Source organism: Myxine glutinosa, chromosome 6 (assembly GCF_964187855.1).
Source record: "Myxine glutinosa chromosome 6, kmMyxGlut1.1, whole genome shotgun sequence".
Classification (NCBI taxonomy): domain Eukaryota; kingdom Metazoa; phylum Chordata; class Myxini; order Myxiniformes; family Myxinidae; genus Myxine; species Myxine glutinosa.
Window position 1 is genome coordinate 109,241,874 of NC_136266.1, and position 25,656 is coordinate 109,267,529.

Below are 25,656 nucleotides of genomic sequence, written 5' to 3' on the forward strand. Positions count from 1 at the left end.
CAAACTGTGATCAGTGAATGACCAGCAAAACGCGAACGATAATGGACTAAATAATGTGAGCGGACCGACATATCAAAAGGAATGATAGAGGAAGGACGCAGAATACATAAACACGAGAGAAGAGAAGGACGTGAATAGACTCGCGTTGTGCGAGGAATAGAAATGATTGATTGAGCCCCGAACAAAGTCTGTGATCGCTTCAAGTGACCAAGCTTTTTACACATCCTTTCCTCCCTCAGTCTTCCAGATTCCCTCTGTCCCTCAGATCCACTCACGCAGACCCTTTTGTTGTCCTCCATATCTCGAGTTTGTTATTTGTTCTTTTATTGTTCTTTAGACAGTTAAACCAACCACATAACTATGAAATAACTGCTTAACCATGGGAGCATTAATTGGAACTCAACCACAACACTGGATGATTTATGTGGTTCTCATAACCACAACACGATTAGAATGTGCTGGTAATATCCACTTACCACAACGAAAATATACAGGAAACAGTTTGTGTTTTTTTGTAAAGTGAATAAAAACAAATTATTGAAGTTATCAACACCAGTTACATTAATGTGAATAACAAAAAAAAAACATAATAAAAAATTCAAATTAGTGAATACGTGAAATTGGTTTTCATCAGCTTGTTCCCTTGCTTGAAAGTCTGAGTGGCTTCAGAATGGCACCAAGGAAGCAACATGAAACAGAGCAGCATGTGAAGATCCAAACTCTGTGAGAAGAAGGGCACATTAGATGAAGAAAATAGTAGAAAAGCTGAAAATCTACAATGGTGTGAGGTATTCTCTGCAATGCCTGAAAGAAACTGGCTTGGTGCAAGTCAAGTAAAGGCCAGGAAGACACAGAAGGACATCCCCAAGGCAAGACACGTACTTGAAGTTGCTGAGCGTATACAACAGAAGAAAATAAAGTCAGCAGTTGACAAATGAAATTATAGCAGGCCGAAACATTAACATCTTGTCCAGCACTGTGTGCAGGAGACTGGTTGCAGCAAAGCAACCACTGCTAAGACCACAGAATAATGTGAAAAGACCGACATTTGCAAGGCCACACCAAGATTGGGCGACTGAACAATGGAATAGGGTACTCTGGTCTGAGGAATCAAAGTTTGAACTTTTTGGATCTAAGAGATGCCAGTTCGTCCACCAAAGACTTGGAGAACGCTACGACATACCATGTTTGCAGCGTACGGTTAAACATGGGAGAGGCTCTGTGACTGTCTGGGTTTGTATCTCAGCTTTTGGTGAAGGAAAACTTGTTAAAATCAATGGGACACAAACAAAAGAGAAGTACAAGCAGATACTGCAGCACCGTGCAGTTCATAGTGGAAATCGTTTAATCGGAAGAAGATTAATTTTCCAACAAGATAATGATCCAAAACACACTTCCAATATAGTAAAACAGTATTTAGAGAAGAAGGTTAAAACTGGTGTGCTCCATGTGTTGCAATGGCCACCACAGAATCCAGACATGAGTCCCATTGAGGACTACCTGAAAACAGAGAAGACGAAGAGGTACCCAACTAACCTTGTATAATTTGGCCCAATATTCCTGTAAGAGTGCTTCATTTGTATAGATATAGAAGGAAGAAGCATGGATAAAAGAGTGATGGTGCTCAAGAAGGCAAAGGGCGGACACACAAAGTATTGACTGTGATACTATAAAATGACGTCCCCCCAACACCCTCCGCACCCCCCCCCCCCCGCCCCCTCCCCCCCAACACCAAATTGGTGTGACCACCTTGCAGCCCTGCTGATACACCACTTTTGAAATGACGTATTCCACCCCAGAATGCTTGGACTGCATACGCAGAAAGACCGAGCAACAACGCTCATCGGGGCAGGGAATATATATCGTGGAGCACAGGGAATATATATATATATAGTGTCTGTCAAATACATATTGCTACCAAAAATGCTTCTACAAAGCTTCTAAAAAAAAAAAAAACCCTGAAAATACTTGGGAAAGTACCTGTGAGAGAGGGGAGTGCCTCTGCACAATGAAAGGTTTGGAGAACTTTCTGATCAACTTGCCCAAAAAGTTGATATCTTACAGACCATACAGCAAAATCTCCCGACGATGTGGGCCCGTGCAAGGCCTGTGGACGGGCTGTGGATGGCGGTTCTACCCGACCTCCCAGATCATCCCTGGCAGAGAGTGGACTTTGAACCTTGCGGAATTACCTTGTGTGAACATGGCAGGCTTGATGATTTATTTAGTGGATGTCTGCAATTGGAAAGTCGATGCCATCATTCCCAACATTCAGGCAGACTTCCTAGAGGGAGACACCATGTCAGGTTTTGATGCTTCTAGCACCGATGGGAAGGTCATATTTGGGGCCCCATCTCTCAATGGTGAAGAATACTTAGAAAATTAAAAGAATATTGTATCCGAATTGATTCGTCCTTGCCACACACCCAACCTGTCCACCAAATTTTGGCCAAATACATCCATAACTTTTTGAGATATCGTGTTTTATATATAATTTTTAGCTCTATCACTCAATGGTGAAGAATCACTTTAAAAACGCTGGTATCTTTATCCGGATCTTCACCAAAATCTAATCATTTCGTCCTTGTCACATACAAGTACATTTCTGCCAAATTTCGTCTGAATCCCTCCACAACGCTTTGAGTTGTTCTGTTCACAGACAGACAAACGGGTGAAAACAACCTCCATCCACTTTCAGTGGTGGAAGTAACCAGCCGATAACCCTGGGAGCTTCAGGCCCATCTCACTGCTCAGCACAACCTGGAAGCTTCTGGAGCATCTCATCCATCAAAAAATCACCCCCTCAATCAATCCATTCTCAAAGAACATGCTGGCTTCAGACCTCAACACATTTGCTGTGAGCAGATCTTTACGATCACCACAAACATTGAGGCTGATTTTCACCACAATTTTAAAACCAAGGCCACATCCGTAGACCTTTCTTCAGCCATGACACTATGTGTGGAAACATGCACTGATGCTCAGGCTGTCCATGTGGCTGCCATGTGCCAAACTACATCTCCTGCTGCGGACATTAATGATCAACAGAAGAATGAAGGTCTGTCTCTGAGACAATGTCAGTACACCAAGAACACTTCCACACCAGTCTCCCACAGGGTAGTGTTCTTGCGCAAGTGCCTGTTAATATCTGCACAAGCGACATGCCCCACCATGGCATCACAGAAATTCACATATGCCGACGATATTACCTTGGCAACACAGGCAAGTCTTTCCACAGTGTCAAAGCCACTGACGTTTGACCTGTAAAAATGGCTGAATACTCCCATAGTTGAGACTTCGTCCGAACCCAACCAAGTCCATAATCTTTGCATTCCATATTGACAATCGCAATGTACACAACACTCTCATTGTTAACGTCTGCAGAGCAAAAGTGTGCCATGATCGAACGCGCACCTACACAGGAGTGACCATTGACTGTGTCTTAACTTACCATGACCACCTCTGTGCGACTGCCACATAAATAAAGATGCGAGTGAACATTATCTGTAATCTCGCTGGCACAAGTTGGGAGGAAAAGCTGCCGTATTTCGTGTTTCCACCATAGCTCTGGCATTCTCAACAGCTGAATAATGTGTAGTCTGGGTCTAGTCTGGGTTTCAAACCATCACACCAAATTCATCAACACACCTCTTCATTCAGCAATGAGGGTAATCACTGGCACTCTGAAATCAACCCCAGTTCAGTAGTTACCAGTCCTGTCAAGCTCTGCCCCACCCCCTTCCATCTGACAGGGCAAGCAACATGCAGAGAGATAGTCTGAATAAGCAATAACCTGGATCTTCCTAGCCACAGACACCTGAAAGATGTTCCAACTCTCCACATGATCCCCCGAAACCCTTTCTGGTCATGAGCTCAGCACCTCCTACTCCACAACACCGAAGAATCTTAGCGGAAAGCATGAGCTGAAAATACCATTGCCAACAAATGCGTAGTTCCCGACCCAACTGTGTGTTACTTGTCCTGCCAACTTGGTTTAAATTTTCCGAGGAGCATGTAGACAACCCTCAACAGGATAAGTACTGAGCATGGCCGATGTGGCTACATGATGCACAAGTGGCACCTCAAAACCTCGCTTGGCTGCAACTGCGGACATGGACCAAATCATGGAGCACATCATAATATCCTGTCCCCGACACAAGCTTCAGGTTGACATATTGGAGTTAAACTCTCTTTTCAGCAAGACATGGAACTGGGTAGGGGACTTACAACTAAAACTGTAACGACAGCTTTTGCTCAGCTATGTGAAAGAAGAGTTGATAAGAATATCTTTACTGCTATGAGAAACAAGTTGCCATCTGATATTTCGAACATTAGCCCTTCAATGGAACACAAGAACAATACAGAATCTATACCCGGCTATAAATCGTCACCTTGGTGGTTCGCATGCACATCAGTATGTCGATGTGTGTGCCATCCCTTGGATGAATGTAAAGCTGGAGGACGTCTCTGCCAGAAATGGTTGTCGTTTGACGTTAAAAACATCCTATGGTGTATTCCATGAAGAGTAGGCGAGTTATTGGCGGCAAACTGAACAAATGACGAATTCTTGCCGAAATCACCTTCGGTCGAACGTCAGGCTTTGCTTGGGAATGATTGTTTTTTTTTTGTTTTTTTTTGTATACAACATCGAGGCTCGTGTAAGAGCTAATATCAATCACAAAAAAACAAAAAACGTGTGGATTTGGGGTGAATTAACAGGGGTAGAAGAGATCAAGGTTTTGGATGGGGGAAGATAAGAGATGGTGGTGAAAAGCTGTATTAAAGACCTGGAGGGAGGAGTGGGATTGAAAAGAGTGAGGGAGTTTGTTCCAGAGGTGGGAGTAAAGAGGAATGAAGGAGTGAAGGTGAGCAGAGTCTTGATTTTGGCAATTTCACCAGAAGAGGGTTATTGGCAGATCTTGTGCGACCTGTAGGAATATTTTGGGGACAGAGCACAGATAGAGCTGGGGGAGCAAGGCCAGAGAGGAGTCTGTAGAAGACAGAAAGACCACCTACCTACCTGCCTGTGGTGAGTGAGTGAAAGACCCCTGGAGTTAGCTTCATCGCGGGAGATTCCAATGATTCTGAAAGCTTTGGATTCAACAGCGTAAAGCCGAGCCAGGTGTGAGGCAGGAGCACCAGCCCTGAGGGAAGAACAGTATTCCATTGAGCTGCAGATGAAAGCCTTGTATGTGGTGAGGAGCTCAGGTGTGCCAAGGAAGGACCTTGCACGACAGAGGATGCCCAGTCGGCGACTGGCTTTGGAGGCCAGCTTGGAAATGTGGTTTTCCCAAGAAAGATCATGGCAAATAGTGAGACCCAAAAGATTGAGTGACAGAACTTCTTGGAGAGGATTGTTCAGAAAGTAGATGGGATGGTTGTCCAGTCGGTCTTTTAGGAGAAACATACTAATAGTGTGAGATTTGTCAGGATTGAAAGACATGTTCCATTTGTTTGACCAGTCTGTGATTTTGTCCAGGTCTGCAGAGAGTGAGGAGGCTGCACACTGCCGATCTGAGATATGAAGAATGGAGCGGCAGAGTGTGGAGTCATCAGCAAAGAGATAGAGAGGATTTTCAAGAGAGTCAGAGAGATCATTTATGAAGACCAGAAAAAGCACAGGGCCCAGAACACTGCCTTGAGGAACTCCAGCCTGAACAGGAAGGGGAGATGAGAGAAACCCAGTCAGGGCCACACGTTGACTACGACCAAAGAGGAAGTCCACAAGCCATGCGTGGAGATTTCCATGGATACCATAGGAGGAGAGTTTGGTGAGCAGAGCGGGGTGCCAGACCGTATCGAAGGCACATGATATGTCAAGGGAGACAGCTCTAATTTCGTGTTTTGCATTGAGGACCTCCATCCATTGTTGAGACAGCAGAAGCAGCATGTCCAGAATAGAGTGACCTGGTCTGAAACCAAATTGATGATCAGAGATCAAGCCATTGGAGAAGAGGAAAGATTTGATATCCGAAGCAATGATGGATTCCATGACTTTGCTGATATATAATTGGGAGAAGGCTGATTGGTCTGTAGTTGCAAGGATCTGTTTTTGCACCTTTTTTGTGTAAAGCGATGATGTTGGCTGATTTACAAGCTGATGGCAGATGACCTTGAGCAAAAGAGAGGGTGAAGAGAACAGAGAGAGGGTGAGATAGAGCGGCAGAGCAGAATTTTAGGACCCGTGGGCTGATGCCGCCTGGTCCAGTTGCAGAATCATAGTCGAGGATTGACAGAAACTTCTCCACCTTGTCAGGAGAAAAGGATACAGAGTCCAGGAGCAGCTGGGTACGACTGGGTGCGGTGGGTACAGAGAGGAACGTGTTTGGAACACAAGATTTTGAGGCAAACACAGAGTTGAGGCATTCAGCTTTTTCATGTGCAGTGTCAGCTGTGGAACCATTTGAGGTAAGGGAGGGGATGGAAGGGGAACATACACCAGAAACAGATTTGACCAGATGCCACCAAGATTTGGAGGAGGGAGACAGGTTTGAGAGTTCAGTCTTGAGAGTAGAGAGATAATGTTTCCTGGCTCTCCTGAGGGTAGACACATGTTTATGATTGATGAAAAACCTGATATAAAAACGTTCCATGGCCGACCGCACAAGAAGGTAGAAATTATTGGGGATGTTAAGAGAGGTACAATTATAGTGAAAGACACTCGTTTTACCATTGCATCATTCTTTTTTATATTTGCATCACTCATGTTTACATGCAAATTCCCTGGCACAGGGGGGTTTCCTTCAGGTTTGGGTGGCATCATGGCTTGTGCGCATCATTTCTCGCAGAGCAGAATTTGATGGAAGCGTAGCATGTGTCTGTAACCTTTGATATTACATCACAGGTACTTTCAGGCTTTCTTATTTTACAAAGTCATAAATTTCAGTATAAACTAGAAGTAGGTGGAAGATCGAATGCAAATTTGTAAGGAACCAATTGCAAGGTATAAGAACATTTTTGAAGGTAGCCTGATCATTTGCATCTTGTATCCACCAATTTAACTCCCAACAATCATCATTCCTCGATTAAACACACCTGTGCCAATAAATATTGTAGAAGAGCAATAAATATTTTTGGCTGAGCATTGTTAATTTGTTATACAGTTAATATCTTGATGTTCTCCTGTGTACAGCAAACCATTCCAGCAGATGTGTTGTACAAGGGTGCTTTGTCGAAGCTCTCAGATACTGGCAGCGCCGGAGAGCGTCAGTCTTCCAAATCACACATTTTGTCTGACAACAACATGATCCCCTTATCGGCCCACACCTGTAGGTTTCTTTATGGGCCAGAAAGGTTTTTTTTTTTTTTTTTTCATTCTCTTACTTTTTGTGGTAGACATTTGGAGACTGAAAGGATCCATAGCTCATGCACCACCTGTTCTGTCGATTCTTGTGACAGCCATTCAGAAAACCGGTGGCGAAGGAGTTCGTAGTCCTCGTGCACGAGAGACGAGTACCACCAAGCGGACCCATGATATGATGGAAGAGGGTATTTACGAAGGTGCCTGATGTATAATTGTGTGTTTTCTATATTCCCATTTATTTATTTTGTTTTTATGGAAGGCAATTGGAAAACGATTGCGAGCAAATCCATTTTTGTAAAGTCAAATCGTTAAGTGTATTGCTGTGCAGAGCACATATCACAGTTGTCTCCCATTAGAACAATTCGTGTAGAAGTCATTTTGTTGTGATAATTGCAATAATCAAGAATAGAAAATATTTCTGCCATTGTTTTTTCACAATTAGTCTGAAAGACATTTTAATGGGTATCCTATTTTAAAGTAACTGAAAGTTAACATAATTTCTGCAAAATTTAGAAAAGCACAAATGTTTTTTTGTTCAGACTTTTAAATGCCTCTTTGTAAAAAAAATGACATCCCTGAAACCAAGGAGAGTTGAAGTGGAAATGTCTTTCCAGAACAATTTTCAGTTTTCTTATTTTCATTACCTGGCAGTGTTGACATGTAACTAACTGTCACTGGTAGCACGTAACGCAGTGCTGGCTGCCGCATGGTCAGGTTGTCTGCAACTAAACCGACACCCCTCACTGGCTTCGCTAGTGGGGAGGGTGATTGTGACACCTTATCAGGACCAAAAACAGCACCTGACAATGGGAGGATGAGCTCCCTTCTGGAGTCATCGGCCATCCAGTACAGAGATGATGTCTCCTAAAAAAACACTCAATGGGGGTAGGAAAATTTATTTTTCCACCTGGCCTGGTTACCCCCGTCCTGTGAAGAGGTTTCCTTGTTACAGGACTAGGTGAAGGATTTGCCAGTTTTTCCTTTTATTCTTCATCTACTTCTTCTTCTTCTTCATAGTATATCTTTACGAATTATCGATTTTCAGCTTTGTTTCGGATGAACTTCAATAAAAAAAAAAGTGTTATTTTGTTCAGGTAAACACCAGATCATGCACATAGTGTGCCTTTGAGATTGTTATGTAGTACATGTTTCATGCATAATGATGCTGTAGCGGTTACCGCTGGATGCACACAATCGCCTTGCACGGGCCAGAACACGGCCAGACGCGCCTCTCCCGGGCATGCCCGGACTCACTGTTCCCGGGCACGCCCGAACCTCCCGGGCACGCCCGGTCTCGTCTTTCCCGGGCTCGCCCAGAGCGTCCGGGCATGCCCGCTATCGCCTTTCCAGGGCTCGCCCAGAGCGTCCGGGCATGCCCGCTATCGCCTTTCCAGGGCTCGCCCAGAGCGTCCGGGCATGCCCGCTATCGCCTTTCCAGTGCTCGTCCAGAGCGCCCGGGCACGCCCAGCCTCGACTTGCCAGGCCGCAGCCAAACACGCCCGGCCAGGTCCAGACTCGCCTCTCCAAGGCTCGCCCTTGATACCCGGGCATGCCCGGTATAGCTTTTGCCGGGCAAACTTCCCGACATAAATGTGTATATATATTGCTGCCCGATAAACGGGCTTTTCAGAGTACCCGAGTGTGATACATTTATTAAACCTACTCGGACGAATTTCCATCTTTGGTCGCGTCAATTCTTTCAACTCGCGTTGGAGCCCAGCTCCTTCATTGGTGACCGACCGACATGGATACGGCAGTGACACTTAAACTGCCTACCTTCTGGGAGGCTCACGCGGCTGTTTGGTTCGCTCAGGCGGACTCTCAGTTCGCCCTGCGAGGCATCACCGCGGACGACACCCGCTTCCACCATGTTGTGGCGGCGCTCGGTTCCGCCACCGCGGCCCGCGCCTTGAGCCTCCTCCAGCACCCGCCGGCTGCTGACAAATACGACGCGCTGAAGACACTCCTCCTCGACGCTTTCGCCCTCTCACCGGCAGCACGCGCACGGCGCCTGCTTGACCTGCCCGAGCTCGGCGACACGCGCCCATCCGAGCGCATGGACTATATGCTCTCGTTGCTCGGTGAGCACTCTCCGGATTTTCTGTTCCGCGAGCTGTTCCTTCGCCAGCTGCCTCACCCGGTACGCCTCGCCCTGGCTGGCACGTTGATCACGGATTCCCGCGCCCTCGCCAGGGAAGCCGATAAGATCTCCTCGGCGGGCCAGCACATCGGCGCGGTTACCTGGAGCCCGCCGCCGTCCGAGGCGACGCCCGAGCGCCCTGCGCGGTTGGATGCCGAACTGCCGGTGCAACTGGCGGCCGCCACGCCGCACCGCCCGCTTCCGACACGACGGCCGGGGCCTCCACCTGACCGGGCGTGGTGTTATTACCACACCAGGTTCGGACACAAGGCTCGGACGTGCCGGCCCCCGTGCACTTTCGGCAGGTCGGGAAACGGCCGGGCCGGCGTTCATTCCCAGCCATGAGCGCCGGCCACTCGGGCAACTTGCTGTTTATTCGGGACAAAGCGTCTGGGCGGCGTTTCCTGTGCGACACCGGCGCCCAACTGAGCGTCATACCCGCCTCCGAGCAGGACAGGCTGGACGCAGTTTGCGGCCCCTCTTTGGTCGCTGCTAATGGCTCGGCCATACGCACTTTCGGCCCACGCGTCGTCACCCTCTGCTTCGGCAGCCAGCGCTTTCAATGGACTTTTGTTACCGCCAGCGTCCCCGTGGCTTTGCTGGGCGCCGACTACCTCTGCGCGCACAGGCTGCTGGTCGACGTCAAACGACGTCGCCTTGTCCACGCCGAGACCTTCAGCTCCCTGGCGTGCACAATGAGCAGCTCCGCGCCGACCGAACTGGCGTGCGCCCTCCCGGCAACGAACGAGTTCGCTCGCCTGCTCGTGGAATTCCCGGCCCTCACGCGGCCGACGTTTTCGGCCGTCGCGGTGCGGCACGGGATCGAGCACCACATACCCACTACGGGCCCGCCGGTCTACGCCAGGGCCCGCCGCCTCGACCCAGCCAAGCTCGCCGTGGCGAAGGCCGAATTCGACGCGTTGGAGCACCTCGGCATCGTGCGGCGCTCCGATAGCGCGTGGGCCTCGCCACTGCACATCGTGCCAAAGCCGGGGGGTGGATGGCGCCCGTGTGGCGACTACCGCCGTCTCAATGATGCTACCACCCCCGACAGGTACCCGATCCCGCATATTCAGGACTTTTCCGCCCGTTTGGCGGGACGGGTCATCTTTTTGAAAATTGACCTGATACGGGGCTACCACCAGGTACCTGTCCGGGCGGCCGACGTCCCGAAGACGGCCGTCATCACGCCGTTCGGCCTGTTCGAATTTTTGCGGATGCCGTTTGGCCTCAAGAACGCGGCCCAGGCATTCCAGCGCTTGATGGACGGCGTGCTGCGCGACCTGCCATTTCCTTTCGTCTATCTGGACGACATCCTCGTCGCCAGCACGTCCCGCGCCGAGCAACTCCTCCACCTCCGAACACTGTTCGGTCGCCTCAGCGAGCACGGCTTAATTGTCAACCCGGTCAAATGCCACTTCGGCGCGACGACCGTTGACTTTTTGGGCCACCGCATCACCAAGACCGGGGCCGTGCCGCTGCCGACCAAGGTCGAGGCCATCACCACGTTCCCGCGTCCCCGTTCCATCAAGGCCCTCCAAGAGTTCCTCGGCATGGTGAATTTTTATCACCGATTCGTGCCCCGCGCTGCTCAGCTCATGCGGCCCCTTTACGAGGCCCTCCGGGGCAAGCCGGCCAAGCATGACATTGTTTTGTCCGCGGCCATGGACGCGGCCTTCGCCAGCGCCAAACGGGCCCTCGCCGACGCAACGCTGCTGGCTCACCCGGTGCTCAACGCGCCCATCGCCCTCACTACGGACGCCTCCAACTACGCGGTGGGCGCCGTCCATGAGCAATGGGTGGACGGGGTTTGGCAGCCACTCGCTTTTTTCAGCCGGCAACTCCGGCCGAACGAGTTAAACTACAGCACGTTCGACCGCGAGCTGCTCGGGCTATTCCTGGCCGTTCGCCATTTCCGACACCTCCTGGAGGGCCGCCCGTTCACGGCTTTCGTCGACCACAAGCCGTTGGTCTACGCAATGGCTAAGGTCACGGAGCCGTGGTCGGCCCGCCAGCAGCGCCACCTCTCCGCCGTGTCGGAGTTCACCACGGACATCCAGCACGTCGCCGGCAAAGACAACGCCGTGGCCGACTGCCTTTCGCGGGCCAGCGCGAACGCGGTCCACCTCGGCGTGGACTTCGCGCTCATGGCGGCCGACCAGACCACCGACGCCTCGGTGCAGGCACTCCGCGCGGCAGACACGGGCCTCCGCCTGGCCGACATCCCCTTCGCGGGCACCGTCCTGCTCTGCGACGTCTCCCAGGGCCAGCCTCGCCCCATCGTGCCCGTTTCCTGGCAGCGCCGCATCTTCGCCTCCATCCACGGCCTTTCTCACCCAGGCCGGAAAGCTTCTCAGAAGCTGGTGTCGGCGCGTTTCGTCTGGCACGGCCTTCGACGAAACATCCGCGACTGGGCCAACGCCTGCACGGCCTGCCAGCGAGCCAAGGTCCACCGCCACACCCAGGCCCCGCTGGCACCTTTCGCCGTGCCTGAACGGCGTTTCGACCACGTCCACGTGGACCTGGTGGGTCCCCTGCCCCCCTCGCGGGGGTTCACCCACCTGCTCACCATGGTGGACAGGACCACCAGGTGGCCGGAGGCTGTGCCCCTCACCTCCACCACCACCGCCGACGTGGCGCAGGCGTTCATCGCCACCTGGGTCGCGCGCTTCGGCGCACCAGCGGACATCTCGTCCGACCGCGGCCCACAGTTCACGTCTGAGCTTTGGGGCGCGGTCGCCCGTTCGTTGGGGGTCACGCTGCACCGCACCACGGCCTACCACCCCCAAGCCAATGGGTTGTGCGAGCGGTTTCACCGCTCCATGAAGGCCGCACTCATGGCCGGCCTTCAGGACGACGGTTGGGCCGACCGGCTGCCATGGGTCCTTTTGGGCCTTCGCACGGCCCCCAAGGAAGACCTCCAGGCGTCCGCCGCCGAGCTCGTCTACGGCCAGCCGCTCCGCATCCCGGGCGAATTCGTGCCCGACGCTACCAGTCCCTGGTCCGCCGCTCGCCAGCGCTCGGACCTCCAGGAGGCCGCCCGACGATTTGCCCCCGTGCCGACGTCCCGCCACGGTGGCCCCCAGTCCTACGTCCCCCCGGCGCTTCGCACAGCGGAGTACGTCTTTGTGCGTCATGACGCGCACCGGGGGCCACTCCGGCCGCCGTACGACGATATCTTCCGTGGCCTGCGACGGGGCGACAAGTCTTTCATCGTCGACTTCGGCGGCCGGCCGGACCGGATTTCTGTGGACCGCCTCAAACCGGCGCACATGGACGTCGACCGACCACCACGGTTGGCCCTTCCTCCGCGGCGAGGCCGCCCCCCGTCCACAGTTCCCCCCGCTCGACCACCCACCACCACGTCGGACCCCTCCCCACGACCCTCCAGGGGTCGCTTCGGCCGGGTCATCCGGACCCCCCTTAAATTGACCCTGCCGGTGCAGGTCGATTCTGGAGGGGCGTGTGTAGCGGTTACCGCTGGATGCACACAATCGCCTTGCACCGGCCAGAACACGGCCAGACGCGCCTCTCCCGGGCATGCCCGGACTCACTGTTCCCGGGCACGCCCGAACCTCCCGGGCACGCCCGGTCTCGTCTTTCCCGGGCATGCCCGCTCTCGCCTTTCCAGGGCTCGCCCAGAGCGTCCGGGCATGCCCGCTATCGCCTTTCCAGGGCTCGCCCAGAGCGTCCGGGCATGCCCGCTATCGCCTTTCCAGGGCTCGCCCAGAGCGTCCGGGCATGCCCGCTATCGCCTTATCAGGGTTCGCCCAGAGCGTCCGGGCATGCCCGCTATCGCCTTTCCAGTGCTCGTCCAGAGCGCCCGGGCACGCCCAGCCTCGACTTGCGAGGCCGCAGCCAAACACGCCCGGGCAGGTCCAGACTCGCCTTTCCAAGGCTCGCCCTTGATACCCGGGCATGCCCGGTATAGCTTTTGCCGGGCAAACTTCCCGACATAAATGTGTATATATATTGCTGCCCGATAAACGGGCTTTTCAGAGTACCCGAGTGTGATACATTTATTAAACCTACTCGGACGAATTTCCATCTTTGGTCGCGTCAATTCTTTCAACTCGCGTTGGAGCCCAGCTCCTTCAATGCTATTCTTTAGTGGGACCGTGAGTATGATCGAAGTAACAAAATTCTTTTTTAACATCACTGCTGATTTCGTCTGATTTTATTGTTTCTTCTTTTTCCTCCTTTTTTAACCTCTGTCTGTAACTTTGTCTTCCCAGACTTTCTGCCCTTGTTTCTGTGAATACCCGGACGGTCTTCACGGTGTTTGTTTTAAAATGTTTCAACTTCCTTTTTCTCCCGTGTTGAATTCTCTATTATTTTATAATTCACCCTTCTTCTTCTCATTCAAAAGGCTGTTTTCAAATCGCTCTTTCAATCATTCCAATTCTAAAAATTCAAAGTCTTACAGCTCTTCATTTCTCCAATCTCTTAACGCACCTTTATACCACCCCTCCTCTAACATTTTCAAATGTATCTCTGACTTGAAAATCTCAAGAACCCCAGTTTGCAATGGATGTTTGGATTTCATTATTCGTTCTTTTTGTCTATCTTCAGTGTAATAACCTTCCTTGTCTCTTCCCTCCTGTATTTCTACTTGCCCATATCCTGCAAACCTTATCCCAACCAGCATCACGCTCCATGTCCCCTCCAAAACCCCCTTTACATCACTACCTTCCCCTTGCCCTCTCCTTCAAATCCTCCCTTCTCCCCTCCCCCTCTAAGCTTCTTCCTTCCCAAACCTCCCTTCTCTTTCCAATGCACCCCACCTCCTCCTATCTAACTCGTCCCCTGTTATACCCCCTTTTTTACCCCTCCCATCTTGCCCCTCACAGTGCCTCCTCTCATCATCCTTATAACCCAACCTATTCAAATCCTTCCCCTCATTCCACCTCCACTCCCAGCACCTCTCCACTGTCCTCCACTATACTAACATCTCCTTCTCTGGTGTTGCAAACTGTGTGTTGTTCAAACATCTGTGGGCTCCATTCCAACCTAACAGATATCTCACTTTCTCAATCAGTACACTCCTCACCATCTAACATCTCCCTCATGCTCTTTATTTCCTCTTTCACCCTCCCCCTCTTCCCACCCCTTCAAATCTTGTTCCTTTCCCCACCCTATCCATTCTCCCCCATGGCTGTGCCTTCATTCCATCGTCTCACCTCCCTCTCAAAGCTTCCCTCTCAAATCAGCTGCCTCTTCCCACCTCAAAGCAAACTACGCTCTCTTCCCACTCCAAGCTCCCCCCTCACCTCTCTTCAAAGCTCTCCCACTCCCTTCTCCCTCTAATCTCCCCCCCCCCCCCTCCCTTCTTCCTCAAATATCCCCCCTCACTCCTCCCCTTGAAATCTCTCCCCCTCACCCTCCCTTTTCAAAGTTGTCCCCTCATACATCCATAAAGCAGCCTCCTCTCCCTCTCTCTCTTCCAACTCATTCCTCCTTCTCCTCCAATCTTCTACTGCCTTCTGCCTCCTCTCATATTACTCCTCACTGCGCCTCATCCCATCACTGCTTAGCCCTTTGTCCTCCTCCTCATCCTGTTCTCTCCCCTAGCTCTTCTGCAATGTTCTACACACTGTCAGCAGTTCTTCCTACCTCCCCTCTCCACCCTCATCTTACCCTCCCCCTACCCTCCCTCTCTTGTACCCTTCTCTGGTATGATAGATCCGAGCCTCGTCCTGGCGGCAGAAGTGCTTTCTATCTTGAAAACTCTATTCCTCACTCTCCTTGCACTGCCCCCACTTCACAACGTTCATATGTGTGTTGTAGTGTTGTACCGTCCATCAAGCAGTGATGACTCCATCTACACCTTCCTTGCTGACAACATGGACCAACTTATATCTGCTTATCCCAACTCTCTCTTCCTCATGTGTTGCTTTTCAATTGTCACCATGCCACCTGGCTGGGTGTGGGTACCTCTATCACCTGCTATGGGACTTCAGCAAAGGACTTCTGTGACTCATTGGGACTGGCACAATCTGTCACCTTTCTGACCCAGATCTCAGTCCACTGTACATCTTCGCTTCTGGATTTGGTTATGACCAATTTTCCTGCTATTGTCTGCTGTTCTTCTTCTGCTCCAATTGGTTTATCTGATCACATGCTTGTTATAGTGGCCATTCTCCGAGAGCTGCCTCAGCGCTGACGAGTCTGGCATTTCACTCAGTCCGACTGGCAGGGACTTCAAGCAGCCATCAATTTTCTACCCTGTTCTTTCAATTGTACTATCTCTAATATCAACTCATCCTAGAAATTTTCTCAAAGAAATCTGCTCTCTCTCATGCACAGATTTATCCCATCTCATCTTCAGTTGTCATGCACTTCCTTCCATCCATGGTACACTGAAGCCTATGGTGAGGCAGTTGCCCTGAAACAACTTGCCTTCGCCTCCCGGAAGTTAAATCCAACTCAAGACAATCTGATTTACTTTCACAAAGCTTGGAACAAGTGTGTGTCTACACTCAGGAGAGCCAGGAAACAATATCTCTCTACTCTCAAGACTGAATTCTCAAACCTGTCTCCCTCCTCCAAATCCTGGTGGCATATGGTCAAATCTGTTTCTGGTGTTTGTTCCCCCTCCATGTTGTTGAAGGCAACAGGAAGTTGGGGTGTGAAGAGAATGACAGAGATCTGTAAACTGGTGGTGAAAGAAGGCCGCATTCCAGTGGTTGGGAACTGAGTACCCTCATCCCTCTATACAAGGGGAAAGGTGACCCTCTGGAGTGTGGCTCGTACCGAGCGATAAAGTTATTGGAGCATGGAATAAAGGTATTGGAAAGGGTGTTGGAGAGCAGGATAAGGAAGAAGGTGAAGATCGACGAAATGCAGTTTGGATTTATGCCAGGAAGAGGAACGACAGACGCGCTCTTTATTGTGAGGCAGTTGCAGGAGAAGTACATGGAGAAGAGGAAGAAGTTGTTTCTTGGGGTTGTTGATCTGGAGAAAGCATTCGATAGGGTTCCACTCGAAGTAGTGACATGGGCATTGAGGAAGTTAGGAGTGGAGGAATGGTTGATCAGAGTAGTGATGGCAATGTACAAAAGAGCGCGCACAGCTGTAAGGACGAAGGACGGGAACAGTGGTGAGTTTGAGTTGAAGGTGGGAGTGCATCAGGGGTCGGTACTGAGTCCACCACTATTTGTAGCTGTGATGGAGGTGCTGGCTCAGAACGTAAAGGAGGGTTTACCGTGGGAGTTGTTGTATGCAGATGATCTGGTATTGATTGCGGAAAGTATGGATGGACTGAAGGAAAAGATGAACAAGTGGAAGGAATGTATGGAGGCAAAAGGTCTGAAGGTGTATATCGGAAAGACGAAGGTGATGGCAAGTGGTAAAGCATGTGGTGAGGTGGAAAGAACTGGGAAGTGGCCATGTGCTATGTGCAGGAAGGGTGTCGGAGTGAACTCCATTCAATGTACAATGTGCGCTGTGTGGGTTAATCAAAAATGTAGTGGTTTGAGAGGGTCATTAACCAGTGTGGCAGCTACATTCAAATGTAAGGTGTGCACAGAGGGAGCTGCAGATGGAGACAATGTTGAGTTGGATCTTGGAGACGGCGTGAAGCTGGAAGGTGTGAAAACATTTTGCTACCTCGGAGACGTGCTGAATGGAGAAGGTGGATCAGACACGGCAACGGTTGCTAGAGTGAGATGTGCATGGAAGAAGTTTCGGGAACTGAGTGATGTGCTGATGAGGAGGGGAGTGTCGTTGAAGCTGAAGGGAAAGGTGTATGCTGCATGTGTGAGAAATGTTATGATTTATGGGAGCGAGACATGGGTAATGAACGTAGAGCAGCAACGAAGGCTGGAAAGGGTGGAAATGCGAATGGTTCAGTGGATGTGTGGAGTATCGTTGAGAGAGAGGAAGACAAATGATGAATTGCGAAAGATGATGGGAATAGAGCCTGTGATTGATGCTGTGAAGAGGAACAGGTTGAGGTCATGTGTTGAGGAAGGAGGTTGGTTTGGTCATGTGTTGAGGAAGGATGAAAGTGACTGGTTGAGAAGAGTGATGGAAACGAATGTGGAAGGAAGTAGAGGACGGGGAAGACCGAGAAAGACTTGGCTAAAGATGGTGGAAGAAGAAATGCAGGCAAGGGGGTTAACAAGGAGAGATGCAGAAAATAGGGCAAAATGAAGAAGATTGTCATGGGGACCGCAAGGCTAACCCCCGCTCTTGCAGGGAAAATGGCCTTAAAATGCATGTTGTTGTTGTTGTTGTTGTTCCCCCTCCATCCCCTCCCTTACCTCAAATGGTTCCACAGCTGACGCTGCACGTGAAAAATCTGAATGTTTCAACTCTGTGTTTGCTTCAAATCTTTTATCCCAAACTCATCTCTCTCTGTACCCACCCTACCCAGTCGTACTCAGCTGCTCCTAGACTCTGTATCCTCTCTTGACAAGTGGAGAAGTTTCTGTCAAACCTCGACTCTGATTCTGCAACCGGACCTGACGGCATCAGCCCACGGGTCCTAAAATCCTGCAATGCTGCTCTTTCACTCCCTCTCTCTGTTCTATTCACCCTCTCATTTGTTCAAGGTTATCTGCCATTTGCTTGGAAATCTGGAAACATTACCACTTTACACAAAAAGGTGCAAAAACAGATCCTTTCAACCAGAGACCAATCAACCTGCTCCCAATCATCAGCAAGGTCATGGAATCCATCATCGCTACCACCAGTTCTGAACGCAGGCATGTGGCGGGGATGAGAGGGAGAGAGAGATGTCTCCTGTCAGACTCCTTTGTAGAGCTCGCTCATGGCCAATCCGCCCAAGCTCCGTCTAGCTTCTGTGTTCATCTCCTTTGGGGTCCTGCTCACAGCCAATGCAATTCAACACGTACATTCTGGATCCTGTCTGCACACCAACGTCTTGGTGGTCTGATCTCCTGTGCGCTATATTTAACTTCCGACCATCTGATCTCTTGCGCTGATTGGTTCTTCGCACGAACCAACTCATTGCATGACTCACCCACCGTTGTCATAGTGTTCGACGGCTCCTCCCCTCAGCGTACAGCCACGGAATGTTCTGGTAATGCCCGGAATGGAGCGGTTGTCGGTATTTCTTTACAGGAAACACATATAGACAGATAACAAAGGAATAATTGAAGGGGTCATGAAGGGAAGGGGGCATTGTGGGGGTGTAGACACATACCAAGGGGGAGAGGGATCACAATTTTCAGCTCTTAATACATTCTTCTACATGTTCCCCATCATTTCCACATGGATACCGTACTGTTATGCTCGATATTTACGAATGGCATACCAAGGCTGTATTACTCCTATCACCCCCATCACATTTCCGCAACAATGTAATATATTTCATTTTCTATCCGAATCTTCATATAACAGTGGCATTGTGTGTGAACTCAGGTTTGTTCCAGAAGCAGCAGCAGGAAGGTTTGGATACAAAGGAAAGAGCATCAGTCTTTGGGTCCATCTTGCAAGGTCAGTTCAGTCTTCTCTCACACATTTGCCTAATTTCTCACTCATAGCAGTGAAGGGCTTTTCAAATTCTAGTGGATTATCGTGTCACATGATTCAGAACTGGGCCCACAATATATGTGACTGTTTGAGTGCTCCCTGCAGTGTTATTTGCCCCCAATTGGGCATTAGCCTTGCTGGGGGGTTTATATTTTGAGTGCTGTGTGTCTGTCAGTAGATCCGTCCAGAGCCTTTACTCTATAATGAATGGACCCATTTATTTCATATGCAACACATGTATGCAATGATATATTGACATGAGGCGTTTAAAATGATTTTAGGATCCGAGCTAATTTGGAATATTAGGAATTTATTGTTGGAAGCATTATTTATTTATATAGACTTTACCATCTGCACTACCATTACAACTTTGAATTATTTATTTATTTATTTATTTACGTACACTTTACCATAACCACTACCAACATATAACTTTGAGTTATTAATTAGGGGCTGGCAGGATGCCCTAGAGTAGGGGTCAGGAACCTTTTTGACTGGGAGAGCCATAAAAGCCAAATATTTCTAAATATATTTCATTGAGAGCCATATAGTATTTTTAACGTATAATAAATTAAATGTCTTACTTTTAATGCGACTTCTGGTGCTGCATGGTTTTGCTGATGGCCTTGTAGTCTGGTTCATACGTGGTGAGGTTGAGCTTCATGCAGGCGTTGAGGCTTCCATCAGTTAAACGTGAGTGTAGGTTGGTCTTAATGTTCCTCATATGCGAGAATGACTGCTCACATGCATATGTAGAGCCAAACATGGTCAATACGGCAATACTCACACGCTGCATTGTGTGGTATGTCACAGGAAGCTCGTTCCAAGTTTTAAGAATCAGCTGGTCTTCAGGTTGAAGATTTTTCATTTCTGTCCACTTGTGTTCCCTCGCCAGCTCTGCTCGCTGTCGCGCAAGACTTTCCAACTCTCCATTAAGTCACTTGAACTTACTCATCCACATGTCTGATGCCTTCAGGTCAGCAACTTCCAGTTCAAAGTCTCCGATAGAGACCCCGGGGATGCATGTCAGGTCGACTTTGTCCACTGCACACTCATGTGGATGAGTGATGAACTTGAAAAGACCAGTGCGCGCACGAAATTCTCCAAAACGTGCTTTGAATGACTGCAGGAGATTGGACGTAAAGCCAGCTAGCTGCTGGAGATCCAGATGTTGAGTGGAGTCACTTGCTAAGCATGCATCTCTAAATTGTTGCAGTCTTTCAAAGTGCAGAAGACGACCTGTTTCAATGTCCCTGAGAAAGACTTCCAGCTTGCTTTCAAATGCAAACACTGCTTGTTGAAGGGATGAGATTGTATTTCCAATACCTTGCATTTTCACATTGAGCTGGTTCAGATGGCCAGTTATGTCCACGAGATAGTGAAACTGCAGGAGCCAGTCAGTGTTGTCTAGCTCAGGATGCTTGATGCCTTTCATTTCAAGAAAAGTCCGGATTTCACTCAGGCAAGCTGCAAAACGGCTGAGCACCTTCCCCCTTGACAACCAACGCACGTTGCTGTGTATAAGCAGACCGGGATAATGATTCCCAACTTCTTCTAACAGAGCTTTAAACTGGCGATCATTTAAAGCTCGGGCAACAATAAAGTTGACCACTCGAATGACCAGCGACATCACCTCACCAAGCTCCTGGCCACACGTCTGAGCGCAAAGCGCCTCCTGGTGCAGGATGCAATGAAAACTTAGGATGGCTCTCTTTTCATGTTCACGGAGAAGCGCTACAAATCCTTTGTTCTTCCCCAACATACAGAGTGCACCATGAGTACAGACAGAAATGTTTATCCATCGGTAGTTTTTTTTCTTTAGCAAACTCCATGAAAGACGTGAATAAATCCACTCCTCTTGTTGTTCCTTTCATTGGCAAAACAGCCAAGCTTTCCTCAAGCAGTGTGTCACCTGCAGCATACCTGGCAATTATACTGCACTGAGATAGATGGCTAACGTCTGTTGACTCATCTAACGCGAGAGAAAAGTATGTCCCGGCGTTTATGTCCTTAATTTGTGTTTCCTCGACTTGATTTGCCATAATGATGCTACGATCGTGCACAGTTCTTGCTGACAGGGGCATGTCTTTTATTCGTTTGATTATCTTGTCTTTATTTGGGAAGTCATCAAACAGTTCATTGGCCACATCAAGCATGAATGTTTTGGCATACTCGCCATCTGTGAATGGCTTTCCATTCCTTACTATTGCCAAAGCACCCGCAAAGCTAGCGGAATTCCCGTCACCTTGCTTGGTCCACACACGTAGTTGCTGCTGACTCGCCTGCACTCTCCGCTGTAGCTCCTCGCATGCCCTTTTCCTGCTGTCCCCCGCTGGATATTTCGATGCAAATGAAGCATGGTGCGTATCGAAGTGCCGCCTTATATTTGACCGTTTCATCGATGCAATTTTATCATTGCATATTAGACATACCGCAGATCCTGCTCTCTCACCAAATGCAAATTCCTCTGTCCACACAGCCTGGAATGCACGGTAATCATCGTCTTTTTTTCTTTTCGCCATCTTTTCCTTTACAAGGGTTGAAGCGGATAAACTAGTTGGCTATCTGATAAAATTGATTTCTTCACCTTTACAATGACGCGGACATGCTCGCGAGCCATTGGTTCCCGACCCGACCCACGGGTGACCCGTGACCCGTGAAATTTATCTTCAAAACTAATTTCTGTTTACTTTAAAATGACACAGTATTATTAAGAAATATCACAAGTATTTTAAAATCAGTTCCAAACTGATTTTTTTTTTTAACTCAAAATTGTCTGGGAGCCATATGCCGTCACCGGAAGAGCCATATATGGCTCGCGAGCCATAGGTTCCCGACCGCTGCCCTAGAGGTATGGACACTCACCTTTGAGCCATCTCGACTGGGTTCAAATCTTGACCCATCTATAAACTGTCATCCTGATTTTTTGCAGGCAGGGAGAAGCATCAATGCATCAGCCAGCCCTTGGATGGACATTAAACGGGGCATCCCATCTGCCAGCATTAGTTGGTGGATGTTAAAGTTCCCATAGTGTTCTTCGCCAAGTGTAGGCGAGCTATCACCAGCACCATGGCCAAATTCCAAATTCCTGCCCTTACCTACAAGGGGAGTTGCATCAGCAGGACAGTCATGCCCACTCACTCACTGATGCTATTCACAACCAGGTCTGCATCCAGATGAAGTTCTGGAAGAATAAATACTTCTTCATCTATATGCAACTCACATGGTTTCAGCCATGAAAAAATAACAACCAAATGCACCAAAAACACACACAAACAAAATTATTTACCGGATTTCAACGTTTTCAATGCACAAGTGTGCCAGATCCCCTACCTAGTTTATTCCCATGCAGCGCCTTTTTGGAGGAGTGGGGGGGGGGGGGGTGGGTGGAGGGTTGTACTCATGACCTGACTCTGGGGACCCCCAGCACGTTTATTTTATTTCCTTGAGAAGGTGGGGGGGGGGGGGGCGGACTTTGTGTAGATGGTAGGCGTGTTCCTTAAATACTTTTCCAGATTCTAAAGTGCCTACACCCTACATTTGGGGGCCTCTAGATGCTACGGTTCAACCGTGAAAGCATAACGTACACACAAACACTTGAAATTATTTATGTACATTTAGCATCTCTACTACCAACACACAACTTCAAATTATTTTATTTATTTTTATACACTTTGACATTAATGTTACCGACATACCACCGTGAAATGTTTTTTTATTTTATATACATTTATATACACGCAATCTGCACTACCTGAATGCTTATTTCGTTAGTTATTTAAATGTAAAATCTGCACATCCCATTTTTTAGGTGTTGTTGGGGTATGGCCTCGATAAGGACTTGCATCCTTGTTTTTGAGTTTGTCTTGAATCACACTTGAATACAATCACAAATACTCATTGGTTGTCATTTACTGGAATATTGGTCTGGATATCCAATACTATCCTTTCTTGCCAAGTTATACTCTATCATTCCAGTATTCCCTCATCCTCATCCAGACAATCCTGGGGATTATTGGCTGTTGTAGATCTCATGATTACAGATTTAATTGCATCATCAAAACATTATGTGTTTTAATTAATTTCTGACATTCGACTAAATTGCAGGCTGGTTATAAAGCTTCCCAAAGTGCTTACAGGTGGGTGATGAACAGGGCATGACTATAGCTATGACTATTGATAGCTCTTTACTTAGGTTTGGGATTTGCTGCTTTTTGGGGTTTTCTTGATTTTCCAGTGTCGTGTTGTGGCGTGTCGCAGGCACGCCACGGTTGCAGATGGAGGTGGATGAGGCATTCCGCCGAGAAACGAAGCAAATTAAGCGTGAGGACACGAATCTAAAGGCTGCATCGGATGGCGCGATACAACGTAGTCGCCCTTATGAAGTCGTGCACACGGTAAAGGAGGGGGGCCGATCTATCCACGAGATAATGCGAGGAAATGGGCGCCCACTGGTCGACTCAGCGACGCTACTCCACCAACATCAGCGAAAGACCCCAGAGATCCCGGGATCACGGACCAGTCATGACATTTTCTTGCGGGTATGCGGAAAATTCAACTTGAACTTTGTGCAACACCGATGAGCGCAATCATCACGGCTTTAATTTTATTTAGAACTTGCTTCTCTTTTGTTAAAATCTTTTCATCTTGACAACTCATCTTGACTTTTCATCTTGACAAGCCAACATCACCACATTACATAAACAAGGTTCAAAAACCGATCCCCTTAAGTACAGGCCTATCAGCTTGCTTCCAAGCATCAGCATGGTCATGGAATGCATCATCACAGTTGACAAAAAATCCTTCCTTTTCTCCAAAGACCTCATCTCACGTCATTAATTCGGATTCAGACCAGGTCACTCACCTAGGACATGTTTCATCTGCAATCCCAACTATGGAGGAGGTCCTCAATGTCAGACATGAGATCAGGGCCATCTCTCTGGACATATCTCGAGCTTTTGATACAGTCTGGCACCCCACCTAACTCTCCAAACTCTCTGCCAATGGCATCCAAGGCCAACTCCACACATGGCTTATTAACTTCCTTTACTCTCGTAGCTAATGTCTAGCTCTCAACGGAATCCTTTCATCTTCTCTCCCCGCCAAGGAAGTGTTCTCGGCCTCATCTTAGTGCTAATCTTCATAAACAATGTCTCTGACTTTCTGGGAAATCCTCTATATCCGCAGGCTGCAGCCTCTTCCTTCTCTTCAGACTTGATAAAATCACAAGCTGGTCAAGCACTTGGAATATGTCTTCAATGCTGACCAATCTCCCACTCCCACTATCTCTCTCACTTTCTTCCTTTCTCTCTCCTTCTCTCTGAGAGGACCATCTGGCAAACCCTCCCATCTGCTTTCTTAACAATCCTCTTGAAGTTCAGTCTCTTAAAAAATTGGGTCTCGCTATCAGCCATGATCTTTCTTTGGTGAACCACATTTCTAAGTTGACCTCCAAAACCAGCTGCTGATTGGACATCCTACGTTGTGTGACATCCTTGCTTGGAACACCTGAACTATTATCCACCTACAAAGCCTTCATCCGCAGCCTGATGGAATACTGCTCTCCCCTCTTGGCTTGCGCCCCTGCTCTCACACATTGCTCAGTTTGACGCCATGGAAACCAAGGCCTTCAAGATCGTTGTAATATCTCGCGATGAAGCTGAGGTGACGTTCTTGTCATCTTGCCATCGCAGACAGGTCGGTGGTCTCTCTTTCTCGTTCACAGCCTCCTTTCTGGCCGATCACCCTCTGCCCTTTCTGTCTGCTGCCCCTCCCCCCCCCCCCCACCCCCCCTCCTCTCCCAGGTTTCTGCAAGACACATTCTGTCCACTAACAACTCCCTTTTCGTGAAACTTACAAAGCCAGAATCACTGCTCATGTCCACTCATTTGTTCCTCTTATTCCCCACCTGTGGAATAACCTTCCACATCGTCTTCAATTTCATTCTTCCCTCCAGGTCTTCGAGACAGCTGTTCCTCATCATCTCAGATCATCCCCCATACAAACTGTTATTTTCTACCCTGGTCAAACCACTTCCCCCTCCAGTCCTCTCACACCCCAATTCTCGTTTTTCTTCCTTAGAGCTTGCTCCTGTATCTATATTGTACACTCGCTGCATCTCCCCTGTCCCATATTCTTACCCGCTTCCCTTGTTTGTCCATCCTTGTCTATTTTGCCCCTCGGCCCTGCTGTTGGCGTTTCCACCTCTCTTTATGTTGTTCTTTTTGTTCTGTTGTGTCCTGATCCATTTTCTGTTCTCGCTCTTCCACGAGCCTTGACTTTGAATACAATTTTTTTTTTTATTCCTCTTTGAGACACTTTCATCGTTTCCTTTTTCGTAGCATTGTGGTTATTAGGCTATTACAAGTTAAAACTCTGTATACCCTGTCTTAGTTCCTCATCATCTCAGATCATCAAACTCTGTATACATCAAACACGTACAAGAAAAACGTGTTTAACAGCCACTCCGCATTTTATAAAATAATTTATTCTACATGACTATCATCAATAAATTGTTTTAATAATACTTTTAGGGATGTTTTTTTACTTTGTTCACATATAGTTGATCGTGGCAGTTTGAATCACAATATTTCATGGAAAACTTGTTAGTTTGAAGAAAAATAGTTTCACTCTAGTTTTAATGATGCATATTGATTGGGAGCACGATGACCAACTTAATGGATCTCCACCTTCATTCACAGAATTCTGAGAGCAT

At 48.7% G+C, this 25,656-nt stretch overlaps 1 protein-coding gene across 11 annotated transcripts in view; it reads left to right on the forward strand.

Moving 5' to 3' along the window:
• Nucleotides 1–25,656, forward strand: part of NCOR1 (nuclear receptor corepressor 1) — a 376,183-nt gene that overhangs the window by 217,547 nt on the left and 132,980 nt on the right. For all 11 annotated transcript variants that reach the window (XM_078780340.1, XM_078780342.1, XM_078780346.1 and 8 more), the window contains 4 exons: nt 7,133–7,268; nt 7,399–7,500; nt 18,831–18,905; nt 23,202–23,482. In XM_078780340.1, the coding sequence (XP_078636466.1) occupies nt 7,133–7,268; nt 7,399–7,500; nt 18,831–18,905; nt 23,202–23,482 (594 nt within the window). The remainder of the gene's footprint in view (nt 1–7,132; nt 7,269–7,398; nt 7,501–18,830; nt 18,906–23,201; nt 23,483–25,656) is intronic.